Here is a 17,474-nt window from a genome sequence, read left to right as displayed (position 1 = left end):
CTCTAATTTCTCATTCAGGCTGTGAGCAAATGGTTTGGTTTGGTCATCTAAAAGAGGTATCGAGAATATCTCTTATGCTTTTGTCAGTCTCTTTTATAAAAGTTGGCTGCATTAGTTACCCTTACAAGGCAGCTGAATTGATCCAGAGGTGGAAGAAGCACGGCCTCTCAGGTGGGTTCAATAAGGCTTTATTGATCGTCTCCCTTGCTCCACTCCTGTCACAACCAGCAAGCCTCACAAGAATCTATCAACATTCTAAGGCACACTTCAGAACCCTCAGTGGGAACATTCTACTTAAGAATAGAGGGGAGGGAAGGAGGAAGGTACCAAGAGGGAAGATTCCAAATTACAACACTTTTGTCAGTCTCTTTTTAAAAGGTAGGCAGCATTAGTTACCCTTACAAGGCAGCAGAATTTCACACGGTCCTTTTTATTTAATCAAGTAAATGATTTGAAAGAGAACCCTGAAAATTGGGATCTGATTTTGATAGATCGTTCAGGATATCGTTCACACCTCAGGCACTGTCTGCCGTATACCCCAGTATTTTTTAGCACCCTAAGGATACCTCTCCAGTGCTCAATTTAAACTGGTAGTTTCTGTGGGCCCCCCCGGTTCCTATTTTTCCTTATCGGACAATCCACAAAAGCAAGAGAGGGGAAAAACGCACATGTTTATTTCCCTGCTCTGAAGGCCGGAGTCAGAAGCAGCAGCATCCCCTATTTTGCCTTTAAATAGTTAGGGGTACAGGTCTGCCACACTGAATTTGATGTAATAGATGAGAACATAAGATTAATGTCAACATTTATAGCCCATAGTAATCCCCCAAAAAATCTTTACAGTATGTAACTCCGCACTAGTAGACGAAGATACAACCGTCATTGGGGAATGCTGTGTGCCTGCTCCAAATTTTAAATCCTACTATAAGGCCTACATCTTAACTGAGATTAGATTGTAGGAATATTCATGTGACCTCACTCAATTGGTCCGTTCATTCTTTTGGGGTTTCCCAGTGTCATACAGAACGTGGGGGAGTAATGCTGTACAACAAATGGTTCTGTAGGGAAACGCACAATTTCTTTTAAGCTAGGTTATTTTTGTCCTGATTAACTAGGACGTGTCAATAAATGACGTGACCCACACATTAATAAGAAAATTAATAAACACCACTGACACAGAAAAATGTATTCTTTCCGTATATTACTATTCATATATCGTAGAAAAACACAAGTGCTGCACATCAGACACAGGACTGTTATGCAACATAAATAATAATAGTAAACCTAAATCTGTGCCCTCCAAAAAATGTGGTCACATAAAAAGTGATACAACATAACAAACAATTGACAATATACAGGTAGCAAAAAATCACTCAATGTAGTGTCCATTTAGAACTCTTTTAGTTTGTTCAAGCATATCCTAATTTCTTCGATATGTAAGGTATTGGCACAGAACACCTATTCGTATCGTCATTGTTTCGACTCACTCAGCAACGCGTGTTCGTAAATAGTATCTCAACAAGTCTTATTCAGGACTAGACAAAATGAATACAGTCTCGTCATAGTAAGAACATCATGTGGTTTGATGTTGAGCTTGAAGATTGAACTGAAATGTTTCCCTCCACGTAGTAAAGAGGTGGACATAGGATCAAGCATATGCAGAGTCAAGGAGGGACCTAAAAAGGAACCTTACAAACAGAAATCGCACAAGTTAAGATTGATTGAATGGCTATATATGTCAATATGCAAGATGCTCTAACTGTAGGCCCCAATGGAAGTTCGCTGTTTAGCTGAAACCTCAGAGATCCTGGAAGGATTCTCTGATCAGTTACCACAAAGACAGTGACACGCCAGTCATTGGCACGTCCTAGTTAATCAGGACCAAAATAACCTAGCTTAAAAGAAATTGTGCGTTCCCCTTCAGAACCAGCGGCGTAGTGATCCCAAGGGAAATGTTTAAGTGTGATTAGTAGGAACTATAGCTAAAATGTTTTGTAAATATTGTCAGATACTGCTGGTGTCAATTCTTAAATTAACAAAATTAGATTACTCCTGTGCACCAGATTCACTGCTGCGATATTATCCTGGGTTTGGAAATGTAACAGAGACAACTTATGTAAGGTGATGGACTAAGGTGGGGATATCCAAGGTGAGTGTGTTGTTTGCAGATACACTTCTCGCCACATTCAGTAATTCTAGGCAACAACATTAATTTTAGCTGGGCAATTTTTAACATGTGGTTCTCATGTCTAGGCAGCTACCACCATTGCTTTTCAGTGAGATAACAGAATCCCTAACCCATGATGTGCCAGAATGTGCCAAGAAAATAGTTACATCATTTTATGTAGTATCCACTATATGCAAAAAGCTGCACTAAAACCACTGAGGGATAAATGGACAGTAGACTTAAATAGGGAACCGACAGACTCAAAATAGTTCCTCTTCTTGGGCACCCCCACCAAACTCTCTAGAATTCTAAGGTTCAAACTAATACAATTCAGTCTAATATATCAAACTTTTTCAACACCGCAACACAGACACCATATATTACCAATGATACCAGACACTTGCCAGGGATGCAGTACTACTGACACAGACATTTATCATACACCATGAACATTTCCCTCCATGAAATTGTACTGGTTATCAGTCACAAACTAGGTATATAACTTACTGACAGACCCTCAATTTATAGACCCAAAAGTTGTTTGCTTAGTCTCATGCCTGGACCCATAAAATGAAAATACAAATGTAACTGTATATATATTCGGCATTATTGCTGGACAAAAGGTTTGTGCTTGCCTTTCTCCTTAAGAATGCGAGTGCCACTGAAATTAGTGGAAGCAAAGAAAATGGCTACTTTAAACAGCTGATTCGCAGAGATGAGAGTGCATTGTTGATAACTGTGATCCTTGTAGCCTTAGCTATGTGGTGTAGTGGCCAGAACTGCCGACTCTGGAGCCTGGGCATCCGCGTTTGAATTTCAGCATCAGCGCAACATCCTGTGATTCTGGTCAATTCAAGTAGTCTCCCCATGCCCATGGACAGCTCCTGGATACCCTCACGTGTGATAAGTAGGGTGATAAGCTGCAGTATATAAATCTACAAACGTTAATTTAGCTGAGAAAAATTATATGCCACAGTAGACCTAAGAATGACTCCACCCCCGTTGGTGCCCACAACCAGTCACTGAACAGATAGGCTTGGAATTATTAACACTTTGACACATTTGTAGCACTATACTGTAGGTACAATGTTATGGCCTCAGAGAGGTCCGAATAACTATAGTTTTTTGGCCCATGTATGTTGGAAATTGTTGTTAAAGGAGAAGAGGTAGAAGTTTTTTTATTATTGTATATGTGTTATATATATTACACATTTCTGAAAAACCTTGAAATATATTTAGCTGTAAAGTTCATTGAAAGGTAAAACCAACTAAAACCCAGGTAAAAAAGAAGATAAAAGCTTGATGGACCTTTACAGTGTCAGACCATAGTGTTCTAGCTTCTAAGCACTTTCTTCCGTAGTCCTCCTTCAGGCCTGTGGCACAGGTGCAGATCTGTATTTTTGACAATGAGAGTTTTGTTTTTGTTAATGTTGATTATGTTGCTGTATTGTGGAAATAGTCTTAAGATTTATTCACTTATTACAGTTAACGAAGGGAAATTGAGCCAGGGGGAGAAATATTTTATTTGTCCTTTTGAACAGCGATTTCCACTGTAAATAGTACACGTGAGTACATCTTAAAACGAGGTCTTGAAACAGCTACTTGAATGATGCCTATCTGCAAGTAAAACTGTTCACAGCCTATAAGACTGAAGGATATGATTGTACTTATTGTTCAAGCGTGAAATATGCACAAAATGTAATTTACCTGTTAAAAGCATGTAAAAACTTTAAAAACAGTAGGAAATCATGGCTGAAGCAGCTTACAGGTTCGTGAAGATGGGCAGATAGGTTTTAAAAATGCACACCATCCAAATAAATACAAACTTTCCTGGCAGAGTGTCTTGCACTTAATGCATTAGAACTGGGCTTCTTTCTTCTCTTCCAAGCACTACTCCGTTTTCACTCCTGTCACAGCCAGTTTCCTATGTGCTCCCTCCTTGACCCCAGTGTTTATTGGAATGTTTGTACCCCCAGAGCTTCACCTCTATTTAGTACTCCTGCCCATAAAAGAAAAAGACTAAATCAGGAGTATGTAGAAACTTTGACATTGAATGAATTCGGATGGGAACGACAATGCGCCTGTGACATTGTTCACTAAAACTAAGCCTGCCTTTTCAATGGAGGTAATTTTTTGCACAATGAGAGCACTCCTGGACCCCCAGACAGTGAAAATATACCTCTTGCTCCCAATACCCAGAACGGAACTTGTGTTCTTTTAGTCCATGCCCCTTACCAGTTATCACTGGATAAGGCATTTCCTATTTTGTTCGCCTCTTCTCTTCCACCCATTGAATATTATCAGCGTGGCCTTTGCAGGGTTTACTTCCTGTGTTAGAAACAGGATACTAGTCATGATTTAAGCTTGTCCACAAATAACATTCGGATGTGTTCCCACTGTTTTCTCACTTTGAAGAAGTATACAGAGTTTTTAAGAACGCAAAGGTGGATTATTTATGTCAGACCAAAACACAAAGTCCTTTTTCTGTTGTATCCAAGGAATGTCATATGGCCAAGAACATTTTACCTTAGTTGGTTAGGTCACACCAGTGCAAGCATATATTATCTTATTATACTTTTGTTCTCATATAGGAGCGGTTATACGATTTGTCTGAGGATAGGTATACAATTTACTTCCTATGCACATAGATGGGAGCCTTGAGTATCCCATAAATACACAGGGTTATCATGCCCTAAAAGTCACTATTATTTCATGTATGATATATTTTTGATTGGCACTGTTTAACTCCCTTCACTAGAATTAACTGAAAGCTCTGTTTTATTTTATAACCGGCCCTCCGTACACTAAGTGTATCCACATCCAAGTGTTTGTCTGGAATTATATGCTCCTGTTTGCTACTTTGATTTGAGGTTTCGCCCACCTTTTGCGATGGAGAAGTCCTATTCATTGTAATGAACGTGCACCCCTGCCCCGAGTGCTCAACTGTACTGACGTCTGGATCCCTAATTTTGATTTTTGTTGTCCTAGGCAAACACACAGTATGTGTGTGCGCCATGATATAGGCCTGTCTCATGGATTGCGGTCTTGTTTGACCACGAGGGGCGCCTAAAGTGTTACCCTCATAGTGGTGTGAGGTTACTACCTTCGCCAGGAGTTAAGCAGCACAATGGTGATAGTGGCAGCATGGCGTGTAGTGAACAAGTCCTTTTTAACCTATGTCACTGGAGTGAGGCCTACAGGCTCACTCACTTAAAGGTTCTGCTGCTGTGTGCTTTAATCACACTTAGCCTACATCAGGTTTGTGTGATGTCATGCATATTGCATTAGTGGTGTACGTGTGACTGTGGATGGTGCCATACAGGGATAATGCAGTACTTCGTAGTAAGTGCATGGTGTATTCTATGCTGCTGGAGGTGCATGGGTCTATGAATAGTACAGTATCTGAAGGATGTAGTGCTGTGCAGTACTTGCAGGATAAGTGCATATACTAGATGTGTGTGTACCCGCAAGTGGTGCAGTACGTAAAGGGTGCAGTGAGTGTATGGCAAATGCACATACTGGATGTAAGCGTGCCTGTGGGTGGTGCAATACATGAAGGTCCACGCTGGGCAGTGCGTGTATGTTAAGTGCATGTGCTTGGATGTATGTATGTATGTATGTATGTGTGCCTGTGAGTGGTACATTACATAGAGAATATACTACTGTGCAGTGTGTGTATGCAGTATACATGCACTGGGTGTATGTTTGCCTCTGGATGGTACAATACTGGCCAGGTGAGGACCAGGCCTTCCCTGTACACTTCAAATGGTGCTTTTTGATTCAGTGAGAGGTCACAAGTAAGTTGCCTGGGCTTATATCAGAAATCATAAAGATTAGGGCTGGGAGACCTGAGCTAATCTTTTGAGGCACATATCACTGTAGCTGACATCCAGCTTGTTAACTCCAGTCCCTCCCATGGCCTGTGTTGTGGAACTATCGGCTTCAGAAATATTCCTGATGTGACAGACTGCTTTTCAAGAAGAGGAGGGAACCGAGAAGTAGATACTTCGAAAGAAGCAGAACCCCAACATGAAACTTGAAAGACTGAGGTCTTAAATCATATTTGGCTTCTGGACTGTAAGATAGGGAGGTTGAAAAACAAAAACTGTCATCTGCTAATCAGCCAGATGGGCTGTGTGAGGAGGGGAAGCTCTGCAAGAGCTGTGCATGTGACCAGGACTGGAGGCCAACGCTTATTAGTCTTCCTGCTGGGTGAAGGGACATTACCCGGGGAATCCAAGACCACCTGCCCTAGAGCCTGGAGCACTATCCCCTGCCTGCTTGCTTACCCAGACCAGTGTGCCCTGTGAGGAAGAGGTGATCATTCGAGCAAGCCAGGTCTAGTGGGAAGCACTGTCAAGTGGACTCCCAGTGTGAGGTGTGAGCACATGGTTGCCGCACCAATCAGGTTGTTGCCTGCTTGCAAGTTCGAGTCTGTGAACCCCATATGCCAGAAGAGGACTTCCGTGAAGTTATCCGTGAAAAAAACGTACCTGCGATAAGGGATGAAGACATTGCAGGGACCCCGGATGCCAGGACGGGGTGCCATGGTAAAGGCCGCCGCATAGTAAGGGCCAAAGCCTGTGTGGTAACGTTGCAGAAACCCCCTATGCCAGGAGGAGCTGCTGTGGTAAAGACTGCAGTGCGGTAAGGGCCTAAGCCTTATGTGGCAGCTGTGCATCAATACCGTGTGCCAGTAGGGACTGCCAGGAATACTTGTGCCCTGTTGATCTGGTCAGAGCAAGAAGACTAAAAGCAGTAGGGAGCCGTAGGTCAAATGAAGCAATGAGAACTGACCGGTCCGATCCTGTGGAACAAGTGAGGACTCCATGGGCGCATCGAAATGCCCCACGACCCCAGCCACCATTGGGAGCATGGTCCTATCCTGCAGAAGGAGTGCAGGAAACATGCAATCGCTTCCATGGCGCGACTGTGAGGGAGAGAGACCCTCACCTGCTGAGTTCAGCCGCTCAGTTATCATGCAGCCAACTCCCATGAGCCTCTGCAAGTGCCCGCAGACGAGGCACACTCCAGGACTCTGCATGCTTCCCTCCTGCCGTAGTGGGTAAGACTTGTTTTGGGCCTATCAGCTCTGGGGGCATTCTCTGCTAAGAGCACTGCGGTGACCTTTTGACTTGAATTTATGAGTTTGAGTGGACCCTTCAGACACCGACTGCTAGTAGGGCGTTTTCTGGATGTTGCCAACAGTGAATGGGGAATAACCACTATCGCTAACGGGAGGATGGAGTGGGACAGGGAACTGTCTTTGAAACACTATAGCCACGAACTCAAGGGGAATTGTGTTATTTGTGAATGTCGTATTTTTCCTTTGTGTGGGTTGAGGTAGAAGTAAAATACTTCTCTTTCTACGTAAAAGTAAATATTTAGCTGGACAATGATTTGCTGCTGCGCACATTTTGAATTGTGACCCTGTGTTCACTAATGTATATTTCCCCCTTCTGTCCCCCCTACACCCAACCACGTTTAACACAGACTGTCACATCCAGAAGAGATACTTGGCCCAGGTGCTCAGAATCCATAGTAGGTCGGGTTCCAGGACATCCGGAGTAAAAGGCCTCAAGCCGCAGGTTTGGGCCCTGTAGCCCATGCATGCCCCGTGGCCCTCTGAAAGGGGTTCTTACACTCTTTCTTCATGGTCTTATTTGTACGTTTCATTAGTTTTGGCATGATATCTAGAGTGACTGAATGCTTTGGTAAGCAAAACCGGTTTGTAACAGCTTTTTTTTTTTCTCCAGCCTTGGTCTTACTACAATCGTAGTAATTGGTGGATACCTTTTGACTGTGCAAAAAAAAATAAGACTCTTCAGAAGGTGACAATGGGTGGAGTCTAGATTGAAGACAAATGTTTATAGCATTCATGGCACTTAAGACTTTAACTGGTCTCTTAACTACTTGAGAGGAGCACACACAACTTGTTTTAGTGACCGTATTGGCAAAAGGTGAACACTAATTGTTTAATACTAGTCTTCTTTCTAGGGCTTGATACATACACTTTGCCACTAAATCATGATAAACGAACATTTTAAAATAATATTTCATGAAGTGTGAATCAGCATTGTAACATTTAAGCAGAACATCAATCTTAATTATGTTAGTTGAGTGATCTTTTATTACTTTGAAAGGCTTATTCAGTCATTCAGATAAGCAAACGGATGCCTAAATAATTGTTTTATTTTTATAAACACATTTTATTAGGTTTCATCATTAGTAAACAAGTAGCAGACTTAATGTATTCATTAATCCCGTCTGTATATGGCTATGCATTACACAACAACTGTTGTAAGAAAGATAAAAAAAGCTTTGCAGGCCCACCTGTAGCTCCACTATCGTACCCCTGAGCCATGCTAGCTGTAGTGAAGTGTTTGGTGAAAGTCCCCAGTTGTGGGTTGGCTTATGTAACGATTAATATAACTTCTTGGTCCAGTGGGGTCTCAAGCCGCCTTCTGCCCCATTGACCCTTTTATATGGGGACTGTTCCTCAACCAATCGGGCTGCCCCTAGGGAGTGTCCGATGATGCTTCTGTAAGCAGGGGGTTTGGACTCTTCATAGCTACCAGTGTTTCCCAGGCCCTGGTTAAATCTAAAGTTCCACGACCACAAAAGATACCTAAATACATGGTATTAATTACAGTGATATGTTGAGGGTTAGAGGGCACAGATACTTTTTTTCTATCTGCAAGTTATCATCTGTTTTGCTTCTCTGCAGGTATGTTTGCAACAGTAGCAGGGATTTCCCAGCGTGCTCCCGTTCGTTGGTCAGAGAACGTTATTGGTGCAGCAGTCTGCTTTCCATATGTGGTAGCGCTAGATGAAGAATTTATTACTGTGCATAGTATGCTGGACCAGCAGAAGAAACAGACCATCCCATTCAAAGAAGGCCGCATCCTACAGGAATTTGAAGGTACCAACCTTATATTTTCTACGTTTCTAGGAATTGTGGTTGAAAAGACAACTGCAGTCGCAGGTGACTGAGCCCTGTGCACGTTGCAAAAAGGTTCCAGGGTAAACGAAAAGTGATGTAATCTATGTCCAAAAGAATCGATGCCTCGGAGCAAGACATTAATAATTTGCAAAGCATTCATAATGAAAGAATCCTGGAAGTAATTCTTATGAACAGAAACATGATGTTTATGGATGTGTGGTGAGGGAGAATGTATTTCCAAGTTGTGAAGAATTTTAAGTCTATTTTTTAAATGTTAAAATGAAACCTACGCCTCGGAATGCAATGCCCTGTTGGCTACAAAGACCCAGCTGCTGGAACATGGGTGTCATTGGCTACAAAGCGCCAGTGGCCATCAATGAATAAATGGAAAATAACATTTAAAAATAAATAAATACTTCTTTTGGTTATTAAACAACAAAATTACATAGCAATGTGAGCAGAATGAGTCCTTTCCCCAGCCCCTTCTACAGTTCTTCAATATTCACTGCTTCCTCTCAGAACGTGCCCCTCCCCCCAGCTCCCTGCATTTAATTCTCATTGTCGCATTTAATCTTTTTTGCCCTCCTCTTTTGTTTTCCTCAGAAGCCTGTTTGAAGGTCAGGGACACATGTAAGTAAATACGTTGTTTTAGTATGGCGATTAAAATATCCATTAACAATAAGTGGAGTGATACGGAGGAGATTTTTTTGTGTGAACATTTTATTGGCATTTAAAATATAACGAGCATAATACCATTTTGCAAAAACGAAACATCCCCTAACATCTCACCCCAACAGGCTGTACCATAACACACATAAAGGCGCCATGGTGAACAAAGAAAAGGCCCGAGTCGGTTCAAATGAATCACTTCACATTAGTACACATAGTAATAGCTCGAAGCAATCACAGACCTCCAAACAAGCAGGGGGCTCCAGAAGCTCAAAAAGCATTACATTGAGTGATACTGGCTAAGTTAATTTGTTTTGCTTGTTGCATTAGTCACAAATTGCTGTCATCTTGTTGTAGATACACACTTGTTCTTGAAGAGCGTGATAGTGGTATTTGATGAGTGATGAGTTTCACTCGTCTCTTAATTGTTGCTGTGCAGTTGCAAGGAAATCGCATTTGAGCAGTGGCATTTCACACTATGGCAACACAATATTTCTTAAAAAGACTCTCGGACCATAATGAATGGCTCCTATGGCTTTATCTGTGCCAGTGATTTAAGCATTAGATTGAGATGAGCCATGAGAACCAGGTAATCTGGCTAATTGCATCATTTTTTTTTAATTTTTATAAAAGGAAGCCACCTGGTAATCGTTGTGTTTTAGCAAATATCATATTTGATGTAGAGTTTAGGGACCCAGGCATTTTGAAAAGTGGGGAATTTCTTCCAGGCTTTGTAGAAAATTAGCTTTCAGCAAATGACAGCATCATCCTAGGTAAAGAATTGCAACAGCAAACGTAACTGTGAAATACTGGTGTGAAGATGAAAGTAAAATTTCACTAGGGAAATCGTTAGCCCACTGTTTTATAGCTGTCTTCAGAGAGCCTCCTCATCTGCATAAATTCTGGGCTACATCATAATATCTTAATGCTTGAAACAATGACTAAGTTAGTGGTCATCACTCTGGGTATTTATCCTGTGATGAAAATGTCATATATTGCCCAATATCTCTGAACCGGAGGCTTGGGTCCTGATTACATCCTTGGCCATTGGACTGCTAGGCTGCAGCATTGGCGGTGGGGAGAACTCTGCCAAGCCGGCGACAACCTGGCCGCCGCATTTGGAGTTTACCACCAGGCTTGCGGTGTGCTGGCAGCAGTCTGGGGTGGTGGTATGCATCCATTCACAGAGAGAGCCTGAAGGCAATGCCACCGCAACGTCTGCACTGTTGTGCGCACACTGTTTCCATGCATCATATCTTGCATGGCACATAGTGGACGCTTGACTGTGCAGGCATAGGGGGGGCACAACATATGCCCCCAGCCACAATGCCCAATGGGCTAAAACGTCCGTGGGCCCTGTTTGGAGACCCTTCACTGCCTTTCCGCCTACCTTTACATGGCAGGGTTTCTGCCATGAAAAGGTCAGAGGAAAGGCAGGTCGTAATCAGCGCGGCGGTGCCGTGGCTTACCGCTTTCTTCACTGCTGTGGGATCCAAGGTCCTGGTGGCAGTCCGACCGCAATGCTCATAATTGGGCGATCAGACCCCCGAGGAGGCGACGGTCGGACCACCACCAAAAGTATGGTCGTCTTGGGGCAGCGGTACTTGTAAACAGCCCCTTAGTATGCACCTCAGGTTATTACTATTATTCATTAAATCATTAGCAATGCCTTATCTTTGCAGCCATGACGGTTTGTCTCCATTGTAAATAATATGGTGCATTCTCTTTCACTGACTGAAATGCATTTGCTAAGCATATTGGTGTAGCCTCCTATGTGTAGTCTGCTTTTCACAGTAGAGAGAACATTTTGTAGATCTCATTTGAGACAGTGCTGTTCATGTTTTTTGTTAATTGTTATTGATGGCTAGTCATTTGTATGGCATAACCGTACCTTCAGTGGTGCTGTTGTAACTTCCCAAACTATTCAGAAGTTACCATCACAGACCCTAGGCTGCGAAGGTTTGTGGAGATGCTATGTCATGCCCAGCAGCAGTTCTGATGGTTGATAGAATCTCTGGTCTGAAGTACAGAGCACAAATTGTTTTGTGGAATTCAGGGACAATACGGTGGCAAATACTGAAGCCTGTTATTTGAAAAACATAAACTAGGTTTCCTTTAAAGTAGCTTTTAAAAACGGTGTATCTCCATTGTATGCATATTATAGATAAACGTTTGGTGCAGTTTTGTAAAATGTGATCCTTTGTCTCACTGTCTGCAGGAAGGTTGATAGCTACCACCAATAATGGGGTATATGTTTTGACACCGGTCCCTTTGGAAAACCAGATTCAGGACCTTCTTGCTGGCCGCCGAGTGGAAGAAGCTCTGGTTTTAGCTAAGGGTGCACGCAGGAACATTCCAAAAGAAAAATTTCAGGTCTGTGCTATCCAATTCTTTTAATTTTGTTATTTTTTTAAACCATTAATCTTTAGTTACAGTTTCATTGTGAATACTGCAATATATTAAGTATGTTATATACATTAAGACATGGACCAGATAATTCTCCTTCATATTCTTGTATAGTGAGACTACTATAAAAAAAATTGAAGCAGATACTAGATGGGATCATGTCATTAAAAGTAACTGCAAATCTCTCTCCTGCCTATCATGTTATGTTCTTAGCTGAAGCAGCCTTTTCTATTTCTGTTTTCATACTCTGCCTACTTTTCCGTTGACTACTAGCACTGATATGAAGCTCTCCTTGTACTGCATAGATTGGAAAATAAATTGCACTCCCGTCCCCGAGTTGGAATTCTCCCTTCCAAAGGACAAACTTCTGGTAACTTATGCTCATTCAGTCCTTGTTATTGAATGCCTAAACTGCACCAATATACAAAAGTCCATTGTTGCTTCTTTATAGCCCCTAGACCAACTTAAATCCAGATCTTTCAAATAGATTTTCCTATCACAGCTGTAACTTACCAATTTTAAATAACGCCATATTCTCAAAGCCAAATGGAAAAAAACCTGATATTTTGTTTTGTAAGAATATTACTAAGTTTGGAGCATATATTGACTCTGAGATTTTTAAAATGACCACTAGGACTCGAGCAAGTCTAGAAAAGTCTGCATAGCATTGAATGGTCTACCTGAGCCATTTGTTTTTGTTTTCCTGCTGCCCATTCTCTCATTTCAGAGCTTCAATGACCTACTTAAGTGTGTTGCTTTGAAGAAGTTCTGATGTTGATCTGTCTAACAGTGTTGTTTTTATGTGCTCTATCTTCGTAGGCAGACAAATAGTGATATTGAATTGTAATTCAGGCTTGTGACTGTGTACAACAAATTATGTTTGCCATGTGTAGGCGTTTCTGGGCACATAGTGTGGCTTCTGATCATACTTTTCTGGGCCTCTGGGCACACTTTGCATTAATTAGTGTGGTTATTAAAACTTATTCTTTTAAGTAAGTGGTATTTCCACCCTTCAGAGGTGGCTATGATCCCCACTGGGATTTGAGGTGTCCACTCTATTGCCCCCATAGCTTTCTGTTCTTTACTTCCATAACGCAGGCATGAGCATTATTTTTTAACTGTTAACAACATTAAGTGCAGATTGGAGCAAAGATTTCAGTCTGTGATTACAGAAGCAAGCTTGAGAGGGTAAAGCGCTGTCTCAGCCAATCTGATTTGTTTTTTGAATTTCAAATCTGTTCTTGAACTGATGTTGTTAAACTGAACAATTGTTAAATACATAAAATTAATCATTGCCTCCCATTTTGTACCAACCCACAACAAGCAAAATATGCCATTGTGTCGGGCTCACTGAGACAGAAGAGGGTGCTGATTCGCGCGATTCCAGACAGCAGATAATCCAGATACTTCCCCAATGTTTTACCTTTGAATGAAGTCTCTCAGCGAGAGTGACGGATAGTGAAGTTATGATTGTCCAGCTTTATCATCCATCCTAATCCATACAGAGACCTAGCTATGAAGCAGCAGTGTTCCTATACACCAGAGGCCCTATTTGTGAGTGAGAGACTTGAGAAAGCCCCAAGCCTTTGCGCCAAGACAGGGGCGTAACATGGGTTGGCGGTCTTGCTGTTCGCTCTTTAGAGGAACAAGCACCAAAGAAAAATAAATAAAAGGAACAATAACAATCCTTCAAATGGAAAAACTTCTCTTTATTCTCACTGAATACCCTTTGGTAATATGGTGTACCAATGAGACTAACAGTTCTGAGATAAATGAAGAAAAATAATCCTAAAGTGTTTGGTCGAATAACCCTAAATAAGAAAAGAAACTGAGCAAAATGATCTAAGGTGATTAGCACTCTACAACCTATGTAATTGTAACCCTGAGGAGTAGTAGGCCCCACCCTCATCCAGAGTACAAATGACACCACAGGACTCAATTGGATACATAACAAACATTGGCAAAGCTATTAGGTCTTGCCTATGCGAGAGCTTTCAGCTTTACCAATAAGTTTTAGCCTTATTGTACACTATCGTGGCTGCAATTCTACACGGCTAAAAGTTGAGTGGAGTAGAATAGAGTGATAGAGTGGTGTGGTGTAGTGTCGTAGAGTAACATAGCGTAGAGTCACATGGAGTGGCATAGAATAGCGTAGAGTCGCGTGGAGTATAGCGTTGTGGAGTGGCGTAGAGTGTCCTAGAGTGGATTGTCGTAGAGTGGATTAAAATTGTGAAGTGTCGTACAGTAGAATGTCATAGAGGGTCATGTTGTGGAGTGGAGTGGTGTAGAGTGCAGTAAAGTGTTGTAGAATGGAGTGTCTGAGACTGGAGTGGAGTGTCCTAGAGTTGATTGCCGTAAAGTGGATTAAAGTCGTGCAGTGTCGTACAGTAGAATGGCATAGAGAGTCATGTTGTGGAGTGGTGTAAAGTGTAGTTAAGTGGCATAGAGTGTTGTGGAGTGTCAGACTGGAAAGTGCTATTGTGTGGAGTTGAGTGGGTCATGTGATATGTGCCAGTCGGTCAGGCTTGCATGCCTGCTATATCAACAGTGGACACATGGGGACAGCAAGATTTCATGAATGTGATATTTATGAACTTGACATTTACTGAACCCTTTCACTGTCGACCTAATAGCAAGTGAATGTCATGTATCTTTTCTCAAAATAATGTCCTTTACAGTATGTAACTCAGCCTCTGGCAACAACCAACTAAGGCTGTCTGTATGCACATACGAACAAGCATTTGCAATGCAATAGGTCTCGCATTTGTGAGAGTTTGAGCTATTGCCATTGTAAATGACAATGGCCTTTTATTTATGTTTTAAAAACAAACACATAAATAAAAGCCATTGTCATTTACAATGCCAATAGCTGAAACTCTTGCAAATGCAAGACCTATTGCATTGCAAATGCTTGTTTTTAGATGCCGGCAGCTACAGAAGGGAGTGGGACTCAGAAAGTGCATGTGCGCACAGCTTACCAAGCAAAAGCAAACAAGCAGGAGAGAGGCTGTGGTATAACCGCCACAGCTGCCGACTTCGGACCTGGGGAATCTGGTTCGATTTCCAGCTAGATAGTGCCTTTAACAATAAAATGTAAAATACATTATATATATATATTCACAGAAAAAACCATAGGTTTCAGAGACGTTCTAGTTAGAAATTAGCATTTAAAAAACCTTAGAAATTCACAGGAAAAACCATAGGTTTCAGGGGTGTTATTGTTAGCTGGACATTTCACTCGTACAAAACCATAGAAATTCCTCTGTTATAGTTAGTTCTGCTAACTATAACTCGCCTGCAATGCACTGCTGATGATGTCATATATTACATCATTCATGACATGGTCAGTGACATCACTGATGACATCATCCAGTGAATGTGGTTTAGTTTGAAATTTAAATATGTATTATATATATATACCAATCTGTATTGACGATTGAGTGGATTTATAACTGTCTGGATGGAGGATTTAGTAGCTGTCTGACTGTCTAAGTGAGTAATTAAGTGTCTCACTTAATACATGGATTAGTAACTAAACTATATGAATGTGTGCATCTCTGTCTCTGTTGTATAACATGCTGCATCAGTTGGTCACTAACTACATGACTGTGTATATTAGTTTTGATTAGTTGGGTGAGTATTTGTATGGGAGTCTGAGTTTGTGTGTGGTTGGATGGGGTGTGTGTAACTCTATGCATAGATGTGTGAATGGTTGATTGACTAGGTGTATAGGTTTAAGAGTGCATGTGGAAACAGTTGTTTGGGTGACTGAGTGTATTTATTTGTGTGTTAGTGAGTGAATATATGTTTTAGTTGTACATCTTCAACAAAGTAAAAAAATAAAAGGCATTGTATGTGAGAGTTGGTGTATATAAAAAAGTATATATAAGAGTCAGTGATTGTGAGAGTGACTATATGAATGAGTGTATAATTGTAATGGTGATTTTTTAACATATTAACTATGAGTTACTATGTGTTTGAATAAATGAGGTGTTGTGTGTGTATAATTGTATAAGTGAGTAAATGTAAGTGTGATTAATTTTTTTCATGAGTGAGTGGGATGACTGCCTAACCGACTAAGATGACTGCTGATGTGTCAATGTCTATATATGTGTATAAGTGCATTTGATAGTGTTCTATTAATTAGTGACTGCATGTATAAGTGATTCTGTTGTTGAATGGGTAGTTGTGTGTGTGTAGACTTAGGAATCAGTGAGTGGGTATGTAGTAACTGGTATTGGTGTGTCGGTGGTTTCAAATATGGTACTCTGTATTTTACAGTGAGTGATGAAAGGTTATACTAGTGTATGATGAGGTGTATCAGATTGTCACGTGGATGATGTCATCAGTGATGTCATTTGAGATGTCATCAGTGATGTCACTGACCATGTCATGAATGATGTAATATGTGACCTCATCAGCTGTGCATTGCGGGCGCGCGAGTTATAGTTAGCAGAACTAACTATAACGGAGGAATTTCTATGGTTTTGTACGAATGAAATGTCCAGCTAACTAGAACACCCCTGAAACCTATGGTTTTTTCAGTGAATTTCAAAGTTTTTTTAAATGCTAATTTTTAAGTGTAATAGTAGTTATACCTATTTTTCTGTACTTATTTTCTACAGTTTAACTGTTTATTTATAAATATTTTATTCATTAAATAACATTATATATTTTTCTGAAAATTGCAAAAAAATGAAAAACATTTTTAAACTGAAATATTGTTTAATTGTTGTGTTTTATTTTTTTTATTTTAATATATTTATATTTTCTTTTTCCCAATTTTTTTTTTCCCAATTTTTTTTTTTCGGAGTCGCGCACCCAAAGTTTACACATCACGGTGGGGGCGCGGATTCTAGCCGCCAATTTAGAAATGTTGTAAAGGATCCGCGTACGGTGTGCGACGGCTGCGTGTTTTTCAGTTACATCATATACATTTAATATTACGTGATGTGCGCGATTGGTATCGACCAGTCCATGACTCCTGCTCCCACGCATTTGCGACACATGCGCATTACGGTCGCGACGCTTGCGCGGTGGCGGGTCTCATGTGATGTCATATACGTGTCTGGGGCGCGCTGGGTGCGCGACTCCCGCAAATTGTTTTTATCTTCTAAAATGATATGTATCTGTGTTTAATATACATATTAGGTCAAACACTAAGATATTCATACAAATAATATATTTGTACTTATAATAAACTTATATTATTTTTAAATATATTTTCGCGAAGTCCCGTCGAGTGTGTGCTTCGTGAGCGCAGAGTGCGCGGATCCCATTTGACCTAAAAAA

At 41.0% G+C, this 17,474-nt stretch overlaps 1 protein-coding gene across 1 annotated transcript in view; it reads left to right on the top strand.

The window, feature by feature from the left end:
- The window catches only part of TGFBRAP1 (transforming growth factor beta receptor associated protein 1), a 197,866-nt gene that overhangs the window by 41,435 nt on the left and 138,957 nt on the right, over positions 1 to 17,474 (top strand). The window contains exons 2-3 of the mRNA XM_085622607.1: positions 8,892 to 9,086; positions 11,995 to 12,149. Of these exons, the coding sequence (XP_085478733.1) occupies positions 8,892 to 9,086; positions 11,995 to 12,149 (350 nt within the window). The remainder of the gene's footprint in view (positions 1 to 8,891; positions 9,087 to 11,994; positions 12,150 to 17,474) is intronic.

Source organism: Triturus cristatus, chromosome 8 (genome assembly GCF_964204655.1).
Source record: "Triturus cristatus chromosome 8, aTriCri1.1, whole genome shotgun sequence".
Classification (NCBI taxonomy): domain Eukaryota; kingdom Metazoa; phylum Chordata; class Amphibia; order Caudata; family Salamandridae; genus Triturus; species Triturus cristatus.
Note: the sequence above shows the minus strand (reverse complement) of the source record. Positions and strands in the feature narration are given on the sequence as shown.